The sequence below is a fragment of the Linepithema humile genome, chromosome 6 (assembly GCF_040581485.1).
Source record: "Linepithema humile isolate Giens D197 chromosome 6, Lhum_UNIL_v1.0, whole genome shotgun sequence".
NCBI classification, from domain to species: domain Eukaryota; kingdom Metazoa; phylum Arthropoda; class Insecta; order Hymenoptera; family Formicidae; genus Linepithema; species Linepithema humile.
The window spans coordinates 19,199,465-19,212,431 of NC_090133.1; the positions used below are offsets into that span (position 1 = coordinate 19,199,465).

General features: G+C 36.1%; 2 protein-coding genes across 4 annotated transcripts; one reads left to right on the forward strand and one right to left on the reverse strand.

Annotated features, from left to right (window-relative positions):
- The first annotated feature begins 118 nt into the window (after positions 1–118).
- On the forward strand, positions 119–4,580 carry peng (Pumilio and CPL domain-containing protein penguin). Its single transcript, XM_012378417.2, has 4 exons — positions 119–354; positions 503–632; positions 715–2,599; positions 3,988–4,580. The coding sequence occupies exons 2-3, from the start codon at positions 515–517 to the stop codon at positions 2,553–2,555; spliced, it is 1,959 nt and encodes a 652-aa protein (XP_012233840.1). The 5' UTR covers positions 119–354; positions 503–514; the 3' UTR covers positions 2,556–2,599; positions 3,988–4,580.
- Positions 2,633–12,743, reverse strand: LOC105678777 (proteasome adapter and scaffold protein ECM29). Of its 3 annotated transcripts, none has more exons than XM_012378410.2 (29): positions 12,604–12,743; positions 11,981–12,109; positions 11,176–11,423; positions 10,985–11,103; positions 10,750–10,899; positions 10,392–10,670; positions 10,103–10,298; positions 9,933–10,018; positions 9,502–9,691; positions 9,276–9,421; positions 8,887–9,190; positions 8,626–8,812; positions 8,206–8,562; positions 7,962–8,137; positions 7,789–7,890; positions 7,510–7,716; positions 7,326–7,440; positions 7,073–7,256; positions 6,623–6,911; positions 6,309–6,542; positions 5,888–6,232; positions 5,632–5,788; positions 5,316–5,474; positions 5,087–5,218; positions 4,701–5,010; positions 4,418–4,601; positions 4,209–4,344; positions 3,894–4,103; positions 2,633–3,546 (listed from the first exon to the last, which is right to left on the reverse strand). In XM_012378410.2, the coding sequence occupies exons 2-29, from the start codon at positions 12,003–12,005 to the stop codon at positions 3,344–3,346; spliced, it is 5,430 nt and encodes a 1,809-aa protein (XP_012233833.1). In that variant the 5' UTR covers positions 12,006–12,109; positions 12,604–12,743; the 3' UTR covers positions 2,633–3,343. The 3 variants fall into 3 exon arrangements, with proteins under 3 accessions (XP_012233833.1, XP_012233834.1, XP_067214278.1); XM_012378411.2 differs by having other exon boundaries at positions 11,981–12,016; positions 12,604–12,682; XM_067358177.1 differs by having other exon boundaries at positions 11,981–12,695.
- Positions 12,744–12,967: the final 224 nt, after the last annotated feature.

Here is a 12,967-nt window from a genome sequence, read left to right on the forward strand (position 1 = left end):
TGCTTTCTAGGGATTTTGTTAATAAAGATATATGCTTTTAAAAAATAAATTTTTTTAATTGGATATCAAATGTATTGCGTTAAACGTCAGATATGGAATGAACCTTGCATAATGTATGTATGGAAAAATATATACCGCGTGGTATCACCACTGGGATGAGTTTCTCCATGTGATGTAGATGAATTTGTCTCTTGGTCTCTTTGAAACTATTTGTCGATTATTATTTAAACGTCTTATATTTTTAATTTTGTGTAATATTGAAATATAAAGTTAAGTTACTATCATACACAATTTTCTTTTTGTTAAATTTAAGATTGCAGTAGCATTTTGCATTGAGGTTAAGTCAGAATTAAGGTAAGACTAAATTTTTATACCAAAGCAAAAGAGAAATTTATATATAATTCTTATCAATTTTTTAAATTAATTAATAGATATGTTAAGGAAATTGTATATATAATTTTTATAGAGATTGATATCTAATTATGTTATATATTTTTAACAGATTTATTCAAAGATGAAGCGGAAAGCAGAAAATTTAGATGCTGATAACATAAAAACAAATAATGATGTGGAAACAGATAATAAAAAGAAAAAGAAAGTGAGATTTGAGAAATCTTTAGACAAGCCTACAAGTAAGAACAAGACAATAAAGTAGTGATATTTAAAAAAGCTTACATATATCATACATAAAAATAATTGAAAATGTTTTTACAGGTAAAAACATAAAGACACCCATTGCAAAGAAGAATTCACAGGGAAATAATGTAAAATTGGCGAAAAATAATGCAACTATTGAGAAAATAAATCAGCTGAAATTGAAGAAAAAAAAAGAGCTTGGACAGAAATCAGAAGCCACGAAAAAGAAAAACTCAAAGGATAACAATGTAGAATTAGTGAAGAATAATGTGACAACCGAAAAGACAGATTGGCTCAAACTTAAAAAGGAAAGAAAAGAGCTTAGAGAAAAACGCAGAGCCAAAAAAGTGAATAATGACACAGTGTATGATAAAATCATTCAAGCTAAGAAAATTAGTGAGAAGTTACGCAGATCTGACTGTACATTGCAAGAACGTGTAAAGTTAGCTCGGACGTTACATGAAATGTTGAAAACTCACTACAACAAAGTAATATTCACACATGATATGTCCAGAGTAGTTCAGTGCATAATTAAATATTGTGAAGCAGATGTTCGACAGACTATAGTACGTGAGATAAAGCCATTTATTACACAGATGTTAGAGTCGAAGTATGCGAAAAATTGTATAAGGACCATTTTGAAGCACGGCTCGCGAGAAATCAAGAACGACGTTATTTCTGCATTTTATGGTAATATCGTCAGGCTAATGAGTCATGCTGTGTCGGCTCCTCTCATCGAACTCACATATTCCACTTGGTGTACAGACCTCGACAAGATATATTTCAAGCAGGAATTTTTTGGGGATCTGTATAAACTGATGAAAGACAAAACCGTTATATCATTGTCGGACGTATTTGAAACTGCCATGGATATGAAGACAGCCACGTTGTCCGCAGTAAAGACGAATCTAGTGCGAATCTTGAATAAGAGTCTTATTAATTCTACTCTGTTGCACACGGTTATATGGGAATTTTTCTGCGTATGTTCAGTGGAAGACAGGAATGAGTTAATAGTTATGCTACGAGATTTCATTATAACGCTGTCGCAGACGAAAATGGGAGCGAAAGTCGCTGCGCAATGTATATGGCATGGCAATAACAAGGATAGAAAAGTTATCATGAAAGCTTTTAAAGAGAACGTAAAAACAGTTTGCACATCTGAATACGGTTACATGACGTTATTGGCACTCCTCGATTCCGTAGATGACACCGTTATTATGAAGAAAATAATACTGTCTGAACTGCAACAAGATCTAATCGATATTGCGCTAAACGAATATGGAAGACGCGTTATATTATATCTTGTAGCTAGAAGAGACTCTCACTATTTCCCGCCGAGTATCGTGGAATATTTGCAGAAAGGCGATAATAACTCGATAAGCAAGAAGCCTGCCGACATTAGAGAAAAAGAACTCCTCGAAACGATTCGGGATCCGCTTCTTGATGCTGTAATCGCAGATGCAGCAACGTGGCTCTCCAACGGCGCAATAGCCATGGTTACTCTAGCGATATTAAAAGTGGGTTCTGGGCAGAAACTGCATTCCGCGTTCGAATCAATTGCTAAATTTATTAGCAACGTAGATGCAAAAATCAAAGAAAATGATGCTGAGTGTAATTTGGTCGAACATCCCGGATTACATATGATGTTGAAGAAACTTATTCAGAATGATCAAGAATTGCTGAAAAAAGACGAATGTACATTTGGGGAAATATTAATATCGCGTTTAACTGCAGAGGTGCTACAAAAGTGGATAGAATTTAACAGAGCTTGTTTCTTACTGATCTTCCTTATAGAAAATGAGTCTGAAAGTAATACACGTATATTATCGTCCAAGTTGAAACCGTTAACGAAAAATCTCGTATCAAAGAAAAATTCTGGAGCATCGATATTGTTAAAAAAATTGAAAAAATATGAATGATGTCATCAAATTTAAATTTTAATTAGGAATTTCAATAAATTAAGGTAAAATACATCTTGATATAATTATTACAAATATAAATTTTTTCCCTCAATTTTTACTCCCTCATTTCTTTTTAAGGTAACATAGTCGTTTAACATAATTATAACAAATGACATACAAAACACTGATTGGATTATCATTTTTTTTACTTCCTCGCCCCATTAGTGGGGTATAATATAAGGATATAATAAAGAATTTTATAAACAAATTATATTCTAAATTATATCTTATTAAGCGATGGACTATATTAGGCACACATCTACATTAACATATTATTAAATAAGCACGCAACCGGAGCTATCAGAATCTTTTATCATTATTTCCGAGATTAGCAATGCTAACGACAGTTCGCAACATACTCAAATGAGTACGAAGAATACACAAATTCAATTCGGCATACCTAGTGATGAGATTTTAAGATTCTTATTTGCAAATTTTTGAGCAAGTTAAGAATGAGCGAAAATCAAAAATCTCCAAATATCTTGTAAGGCTGTTATGATTGTGAAAGTCTTGAAAGTCTGAATGTGTTAAATATTTTGAATTATATAATACGTACACACTACGCATGTACATACATACATGTATTTATATACGTTCAAGATTTTTCAAGATTTTTAAGACTTTCAATCATAACAGTCTTGCAAGATGTTTTGAGACTTCTCGATTTTCAGTTTTTAATTCCAGATGTCTTGAGACGATTTGAATCCCATCACTAGAGATACCATGCATGTACATAATACGGCTAGTTAAATTTTAAGCATTTCCTTAATGTCAACAACTCTGGTCCGTATTTCTGGCTGGTTATCCTTCACTAAATCGGGCAAAAGTTCTTTTAAAACGCGCGTTATCTTATCAAGTTGTTCGTCGTTATTCGTCTCGCGCATTTTCCTCGCTAGTGAAAGGACTATATTCAATGCTTCTTTTCTAATTCTCGTGAACTTCGAAATATCTACAAAAAGAAAAGGATGCTGTACTTAAAAGTGTGCTAACATTTAATTAAATGCATTTTTATCATTAATATATTTAATATAATGTCAATCATTTGTGGTCACACAAACATTTTTATATTGATTTTATTATAATTGTAATTTTTTTAATACTAAAATTAACATATTCAGAAATTATATATATAGAATGCTATCTTGCATCCTTAAAAAAAAGATGTCCTTCCAACATGCATTTGCAACAGAAAACTGATATCGGAAATGTGTCGATTTAAGACCACAAAGGAGTTGAAATTATAATATATAAATTATATTTATGTGATTTATATTATATATGTATATATATACTTACTTATACAATATAATAATATTTTATTGAGGTTATCACTGATTTCGTCTAACAGTTTTTTATCTTTTACTGACATTTCTGTTTTGTTTATTTTTAGCACGACAAGTCTATCCACAAAGAGATTTAACGCTGTCAAAATAGCAATTTGCACAGACCTCGTACTGTTTGGCAGCACTTTTTGACAGTGAGTTACGAATTCTATGCAATATTTCTCTGCAATCAAACGAATGAAATTGTAAATTGTATATCTAGCACATTACATCTGTATTTTTTACCAAACTGCTATAAATTTTGTCCATAAACAGGTAATTTTGTAACCTTGGGTCTCTTTGGTGGAGGGCCATGCTTTTCCGAGCACTTCGTAAACTGTTTCCTGCAACTTTATATTATTTTCTTTCTTCTTCCTGCTTTCTTCCGCAGTATCTTCTTCATTGTCATTATTTTTATCAGACACCTGTGTATAAAATATACATGTTAAATGCGTTTAAAATTATTTCTCTGTAATTTTGTCATTAATTGCAGCTTACTTTGACCAAGATTTCCTGTACAATTTCATATATTTCAGTAAACCTATCGACATCGAGTTCGTGCAAGACCATAGCATACGCTTTTAATGCATTTCGTCGATACTCGACGTTCTCCTTCTTACTTTCTCTATGTAACGTTACCATAATGCTATCTAACAACACAGCATCCGCATCTAAAGCTACTCTGCAATGAAATTCAAAATATAAGTTTGAGATGTTAACTTTTCCATATAAATAACTGAAGAAACTGAAGGACTTCCTAATGTATATTCAATGCACGTACTTGCTATTGCACGCTAGCGTAGCGAGAGCGTTCAACAAACGTTCCTTTCCTTCCCACGTTCTGCCACGCAAATTATCCGTTAAGACTTTCAATAAAGTATTCCTGACTTCTGGATCCATATAACGACTCGATTTTAAGGCAATAGTATGTACTGCATTCGCAGCTTGCATTTTCGTAGTCCATGACGCCGACTCCAAGGCTTTATGCAGAATATCAATTATTGCTCGCTCGTGTTGCACAATTCCTGCTTCGGTTACAGGCATTATCTCGTTCCAAAGATCGGTCCACAATTCAACAGTGCTTTCATTTCCTAATGAAAAATATCACACATAAAAACAAAGTGCAAAAGACATATTTGTAAACGAATTGTATAACGAAATACGAACCTGAAACTTTTTCTGCGTGCATAGCAAAAAAGGTAAGAGGAACGACTATCTTTTGATACTTCTTCAATTTCTCCTGATTGTAATTGTTTATAGACTGCAAAACTTGTCCAATCGCTAATCTTATTGCATCATCTGTAATTTATATTTTTCTCTATTTTAGTTTTCCCGTAAAATAAGATAATGAAACGCTATAAGAATGTATAATGCTACTGTTAGAGTCTCGATGTACCTTCGCGTTCCAAATACCATGTGTTTAAGCTATTAAATAGTTTGTCGAGACTAGAATCTTTAGCCGAGCCAACTATATGTCCAATGCTAACTGCATTATTTTTTCTCACAGCAGCGTTACGATCCAACAAACCGTTGAGTAAGGCAGATAGAATCTTAGCTGATGGAACAATACGAATAATTAATTTGTATTATCAAAATCCTATAAGTTACTAAATTAGAAAATATTTTCTAAACAAAAATTTTACAAATTGTAAATTGTAAATCAATTTATATGGTAAATTATTTGCTGTTCTTGGGATAAAAAAAATATCAACCGCTATATGGCTGCAATTCTGCTTTCAGATGAGTGCTGAGAAGAATTATGAAATGCGAACAAGCGATTTTTGTTCCAAATCCTATACTGGATTTGATTAAATCTATTACTTTTGGCATTAAATCCTTCAATACATCCGCATCGATATATTGGATGCACTAAAAAGAAAAATGGCAAGATATCAGAAGAATGCGTAACGTGCTCTACCGGGTTCACTTTTAGATAACTTTTCAAATCAACTATGAAAATAAAAGTACCTTTGTTATTGTGTCTGACGCATGATGACCTTTGGCAACGCTAGCTCTAAGATTATCAATAGCTTCCTGCGTTTCCGTGGTCGCGCCGCACACATTACTCAAATACGAGAGCTTAGGATTCTCTGATTCACCGATCGTCTCCAATAATGATGGTATCAGATTGACGATAGACGGCTTCAACAGAACGCCGGCCGTGGATACCAGTTGAGACACTGTTTGCAATGAAATAGCTCTCACCGTATCCACGGTGTGAATAATACCAATGTCGAGTAACACCGGCAATATCGCTTGGATAACTTGCTTTCCCGCATCGCCGTGCGAAGAGTCGCAATGACGTATGCAAACCTACGTGTAAGGATCAATTAATTTCTCAATCACAACTGCAGGAGGCTCACAAGAAAAGGAAAAGCTCACGACTCACCTTGCTAAGTATTTTGGCGGTGCTCGTCGCGGCTAACCGCGTGCCTTCGTGAATATCGTCCATTACGCGAAACAATTTCTTCCACAGTTCCGGGCCGCATTCGGCGAAGTTGAACTGAACATTTGTCCTTAAAAGATCTGCGAGAGCATTACAACAACTGATACGCACCCTCCACTCGTTATTCGTTAGATTATCAGTTACATCAGTCAATATTTCTCTATGATACTGTTCGATCTATGGTAATGTACAAAAAAAAAACATTTTTACGCTCACTATTACATACAAATATTAGAATATTAATTAATGCTACTAACGGCTTTCGTCGTGGAAGGAACAACGGCCCGCCAAATACTAGTCATACTCTGCTGGATCTTCGGCGTCGGATCGAATTGATATCTGTACAACCGTGGTATTATATTAGGTAGATATTTATTCAGTTCATCCCTCGCGATACTGGCGATTGCCGCGAAGCCAAACGCCGCTCCCTTTTTCGATGTCCATATCGCATTGTGATTTGCCAAATGCATGAAGTAATACACGAGCTCGGGCTTCTGCAGTTCTGTCGCGAGAGAACAGATCTCCCGATACGTTGATAAATTACCGCTGAAAATTGCATTATTTCTTCAAGCGTTTCATATTTTATTCAGCTTCAAACATTTACTTTCGCCAATAATAATTTTTGAGAGTAATTATTGTTTTCTAGTCCGAATAATTTTTATCTCAATTGACGTAACGCAAAATATCGTATATGATTTTATTCTCACCCAGATGGGCTTTTTCCCAATTGGCCTTCCTCGAATAATTTAGTATCAGCGGTGACTTGTTGCACTGCTCTACGACCTTGCGTAAACTGATCTAATATACTGGACACTAAAGCATCGCGTTCTTCCTGCTTGCTATTAATATGCGCTAAACTAAGGCCCTTTGAAGCAATATCTTGCACTATATCTGCAATGAAATTAATCAGTTACATCTCTTCTAAAAAAGAAGAAAACTAGTAGATTATACTAATCTTACCGCTGTCATCTGAGAGAAAATCTATGAAAACATGATGAATCGTGGACAACCTTTCCTTGAGGCATTCGCGTTGAACGTTGTGTTTGAGAAGCGCGAATAACCACACACACACTGCCTTTAAGAAACATCGTTTTATTAACAAAACGAAAAGTACTTGGCAATTTTCTAAATTATGTATAAATACCTGTCGCAAGTTTGGATGAGGCACTTTATGTACGTTAAATAATTCGCCTAACACATGTATCAATAATTCGTCACTCTCCTTACTGTACGGAACAACGTGTTCGGCGGGCAAAGTTATCCAGGCATTTCGCGATTCCGGCGAAGCCTGTCCCTGGACGCAACAAACCAAAGCTTCTCCCAAAGTTAAATGGATCTCGATATCTTTTGTCTGTTGAATATCAAACGCATTTCATTATATTACGTGGCAAGTTTAAGTAAGCGTAAAGACAGATTTAAACACCTCTTTGACTGTTGCTATAATTTTGTCAGCGACATCTGCGGTATGTGGAAAACTCTCGCCGACGCATAAGTATCCTAAGGAAAGTGCAGCCTTTTCTTTCATCTAAAATGAGGATGAATCCATCAGATGTAAAATATTTTTGCGGTACAATAAATTGCGTTCAGAGAACAAACCTTAGTGGTCAATTTGGCATTAGATAATACGGAGAAGAGAGTTTCCATCACCGCTTTTTTGTTCAATTCATCGTCGCCTTCGGCGGGCAGAGGTAGAGAATATGTCTTTCCCAAAACACCAATGGCCTGGATAGCGGCGTCCATTAATAGTATTGTCTTATCGTGAAGATATGTACCTGATTGACAAACGTGGTAAAAAATTTATCGAATATTTGATACATAATTTTCATATACAAATACGTACAAATTGTTTTCACAATGTCGTTATAAGTCGCCCAATTGCACAATGCCTCCTTGTTCTCCTTCCGTTGTAGCATTAAATTTCTTTCCGTCATATAAGTCAGCGCCATCAGTACGCCATGCTGCGCCTCCAAACTTTTTTTATTCATAATGTCCATGATATTCGAAACGTGCTTCTCAAATTCATTTTTTGGAAAATGACCAGTGATAGCACCGTATACTTTTGCAGCTAACTGTCGTACATCTTGCTTGGTGGAAGTGAGCAGGGAACAGAGCCACGGCAATTCTTTCTCATATGCTTTTATTATATGATACGGAACGGAGCCAAGTACTTCCAATAATGCGTTTAAAGAAATTTGATCTGTATCAAGACAGTAAAATATTAGCTTGGCATTTCGAGGGCGCAATTATAATTATTTCTCACCTGCGGAAGAATGACTTGAGAGCAAAATCATGTCGAGATAATTAGTTAATACTTCCGGTTGGTCTTTGTACAATTTCTCCAAATAACGTCCAATCAAGGGAGTATATTCGGAAGGATGTTGCAATGGTTCGTTTCGCGCGGGAATATTAGCACTTCTAGCGAGGCAAACGCGGAAATAAGTGATAATCTATAACGATACAAGTTGTTAATATAACAATATTCCTGCGCCGCTTGTAGATTTGATCTCCGCCAGAAACTTACTTCGGAGAACGTAGTGGTATTATATGGGAGTACTTTCTTGTCCGTGTTTCTGCCGCCGGTCGCGGCAGGCATTCTCGACTGCATCTTCGAGTGGATGTAACTTACTAGCTTCACAAACTCGGGCAACGGTATCTTTTTGTCAATCTGTTGACTTTCTTCGTTCTTATGCACAACGCCGTACAGCGCTTTCATAGCTTCCGTGCTTATCTCGTGTTTGTTGTCGCCGCACGCTAATAACAAGAGATACCGTGATGGAGCATCGTCAGGTGGAAACACGGTTGCGGCATAATGCATCGCGACAAATCTATTTGCAGAGATAACACCATCACACACACACACAATTGGAATGCACATTAAAATTCATGTAATCCGTGTTTTTCGATACATGCCTCACGCTTGACTCTGGTGATTCGATGTGCACCGACAGTAAGGCGTTCATCAGAGTTATGTTGCTCTCGTCCTCCTTGTTCAGCACGAATGCGGATGTTACGCAAATCAACGCGTCCCTTACTGTCCGCCGTAACTCGCCGTCCGTCTTAAATATTAGAAGACATTTACATACAATAATTACACGCGATTTTCTCATCATTGTTTTCGACAAGATCGGCTACTTACAGATACAAGTGTGTCGAATAAATTGTGCAATAGACTCAAGTCCTTGTTTATCAACGACGGTATTCTCTGACCGAGCTGCCCGATGACTGTGTACGCCATCGGTTTATGCACATCATCGCCCTCGGAGATCAGTTTTATCATACCGTTCAGAATTACTCCGGCAACGCGAGCTAACGGTACAAGACTGCAGCTAAAAGTTTAAAATCGAATACAATTCATTATGTGACCAAGTAATACGTTAAATAAATAATGGAACACAGTTAAGTACAAAGCTAATCTACAATAAAATAAAAAATTCACGAAGCGAATAATGCAACATGTGTCATGAATAAACGCTATCCATCTCTTCTTCAGTAAAACTCGCAAGAAGGAATAAATTACAAATCTATCGATAAATGTGCAGTTAATAGTAAAAGAAAATAAGAACTTACTGTTGGACAATATTTGATGTAAACTGTAGGGCCAACGATTTCAACTTTGCATTCGTGTTCTTTCCATAGAGTGAATCAAAAACAACCTAAAAAAATAATTTTATTAGCCAATTTATGAACGCAGCAGCACCACAAGACATTGACATATTTCTCAATCAAATTTTATGTACCTGTATACAGGGCGGTATGATAAAACCGGCTTTAGTTACACGACAGAGATACTGCAGGAGCTTGAGACGAATTCGAGTGCTCGCGGGATGTCGTTTCATTTCAGGCTTTATTTCTTTCTGCGTAGCTAACGCGTCCGTGCCCAAGAATAGCGTGTAGAGCGGCGCAGCTAACTGCATCGAAGACCAATCCAACGTGCTAAACAGATACAGCATCGATTACATTCTTGATCTGTCGCAATTCTAAAAAAAAGAAAAACAATTTCTGAATGTCAATTTCTTTTATACAAACCCAGCTATCTTTTTCAATTCTAAATCTGCCATATTGGCAATGCTGAATCTGGTATCAGCAGCCGCCACAATCAAGTGAATCAGAATATCTGTATCAGGGAAAAATCCACCGGCGAGGAACTTAACAATGCCCAGTTTTATCTGCTCGAGCTGTTCGGCCGTTGGCGGGTTTTCGCCTATCACTCTTTTGAACGAGTAATCGCTCAAGCCCGGCGGCACAGTGAATTGAGACCAGTCGATAGACTGACCAGACTGTTGATTTTCTGCTTGTCCCACAGATCTAACAATATATCAATATTAGCAACTGAAGAACAACTGAAACGTTTAAAAACAATACAATTGTACAACGCATATCTCACCCATATGGCAAAAGCAATATATCAAGCATGAAATTAATGAGCTGCTTCGCCACATAAGGCTTATCTTGCAAACCTAAAAGAGACGCTCGTTTGTCAGGATCTGCTGGTATATTGATATGTCCCAACGCTGGCATTATGATCAATAACAAGCTGCAGTTATATATTATATTATAATCTGTTATTTTACACGGTCAATTCTTGTATTAACTCATATATATATTTTTTTAGAACAAACCTATCTTGATGGGACAATGGTTTTCCTTCAATAGCATTTAATATACTTGGAATTAATTCTGCTTGCTTATTCATCTCCATTCGAGGATATCCTAACTTTATGTATATTATGGTGAAATTCTGCAATTATGCAAATATGCGTTACAATATGCTTCTCTAATCTCGACTGACAAATGCATACAGGCAACATACAATGACAAATGAGCTAGCAGCTGGATCCTGATATTGCAGGAGCAAGGCCTCAACAGGCAGCTGCACCTGTGGCCTGCTCTTTATTCGCTTGTTTATATGGACCAGCAGTTCCATCACCTTTTTCCTAACACCTTCCTGCCCGCTAGACAACTTGAGCAATACGGGAGGCAAGAATTTACAGACTGACGCCTGCAACTGTTCATCTGTTTCTGCTGTGCCCAAGCGAAGGAACACTCGCTCGAGCAAAACTAAATAAACACGAAAAAAATAACGTGATTATTATTGCAAAGAAAAATAAATGACAGATTTTAATTTCCAATCATACATTGCTAATTCAATTTTGATAAAGATGTAAAAAAAATAGGAAATATATAGATCGATTTTGCATATTTATTTCTATATATTAAGTCATCAGAGTATGAAGTCATCGCGAAAATATTGATATGTATAAGTAAATTCTTAAATCGGCTCGATCAAATGCAGACGCAACAGCGAGATTTGACAGTTGCGAGCACGTGTCAAAAACGGCGTAGAGAAGCGAATGAAGCGGAAGAGAAATATCGAGAAAAAAAATCTGTATACGATTGCTCTGAAAACGAAGTTGCTTTCCAGTCGAACAGCATGACAATTGATTTTGCTCCCGCACGCCGCAGAGTCTCTCGAATGCAGCGACTTTTGCACGCGTGACAACCATGATAGAATCGTAGAAGAGCAGAACGCGTAATCTACAATCTGATTATCAACCGCGACGACATTCATCTACGTGAAACGTAAAATAAATCTTTTTTCTTAGGAAAGTACTTACTCAGCTCGTCCGTAGCCGCTGCCATTTTGAAAAAGTCTATAAGAGAAAGCGTATGTCGTTAGAGAATGACGAGAGTTTCCGTGAAATTATGCACGACCAGCGGCACTTTGACGCAGCGAAGACTCGACGCTAAAATCGTTAAAACGCTTTAATGTCGACGTGACCACGCGTGTCGACCACCAATACAGTATGTTGAATATATCACACCCCCTCGTCGCAACTTCAACGTTATTTTACGTGAGGGCGCTAAATTTCGATCTGAGGTTAGAAAAAAAGTTGAACGTATTCACGATACGGAATCACGACAATGTGCGATATTTCGTGACGTTTCTTGCGAGAGTTTTGCGAACAATCGCGTCCGCCAAGTGTCAAACAATGCAATGACAACTGTGAATTTATATTACAGATTTAGGAATGTGCGATATAAAAGAAAAACTCGAGCCTTGGTGAATAAAACCATGTAAGAACACATTAGAACTCTGTCAAATCGTATAAATTACGTTTTTGAAGAATGACACTTGAAAAATGTTAATTAGATAAGTTTTCAATGGAAAAAGAATATTCTCCATCGATTTTACTGAAATTTACAGTCGTCACGTGTTATTACATCAATAAGAAATTACTAAGATTTTTGCTCCGCACTGCAATCGGACTTATTCACACTTGAAAAACACTGCGTTGAGGTTGGAATTTCTGTCATCGATTACAATTGCATCTAAGAGCCATCTAATTGTAAAAATAATAACTGGCTGGCGGTTCGTGGTTTTTTTTTTTTTAATTGAAAACAAGATATAATTTTGGTGGGTTTTCAAAAATGCGATTTTTGTTAATAGAAATACCGATTAATATTAAGCTTGATTTTTATATATAAAATGACATTGAAAATTTATCTCATCGAAATTATAACGCTTTTAAGCAAAATAAATTGATCATCTATATTTTAATATTATACTATTTATATTATACTAACATTTGTTATGATTATCT

Coding starts and splice junctions, on each gene's coding strand:
- peng (XM_012378417.2), top strand. CDS start 515: ATGAAGCGGAAAGCAGAAAATTTAGATGCTGATAACATAAAAACAAAT. Junction 633..714: donor ATCTTTAGACAAGCCTACAA/GTAAGAACAAGA, acceptor ATGTTTTTACAG/GTAAAAACATAAAGACACCC.
- LOC105678777 (XM_012378410.2), bottom strand. CDS start 12,005: ATGGCAGCGGCTACGGACGAGCTGA. Junction 7,257..7,325: donor TTTTCTCTCAGATGACAGCG/GTAAGATTAGTA, acceptor ATTTCATTGCAG/ATATAGTGCAAGATATTGCT. Junction 5,789..5,887: donor CGTCAGACACAATAACAAAG/GTACTTTTATTT, acceptor TTTTCTTTTTAG/TGCATCCAATATATCGATGC.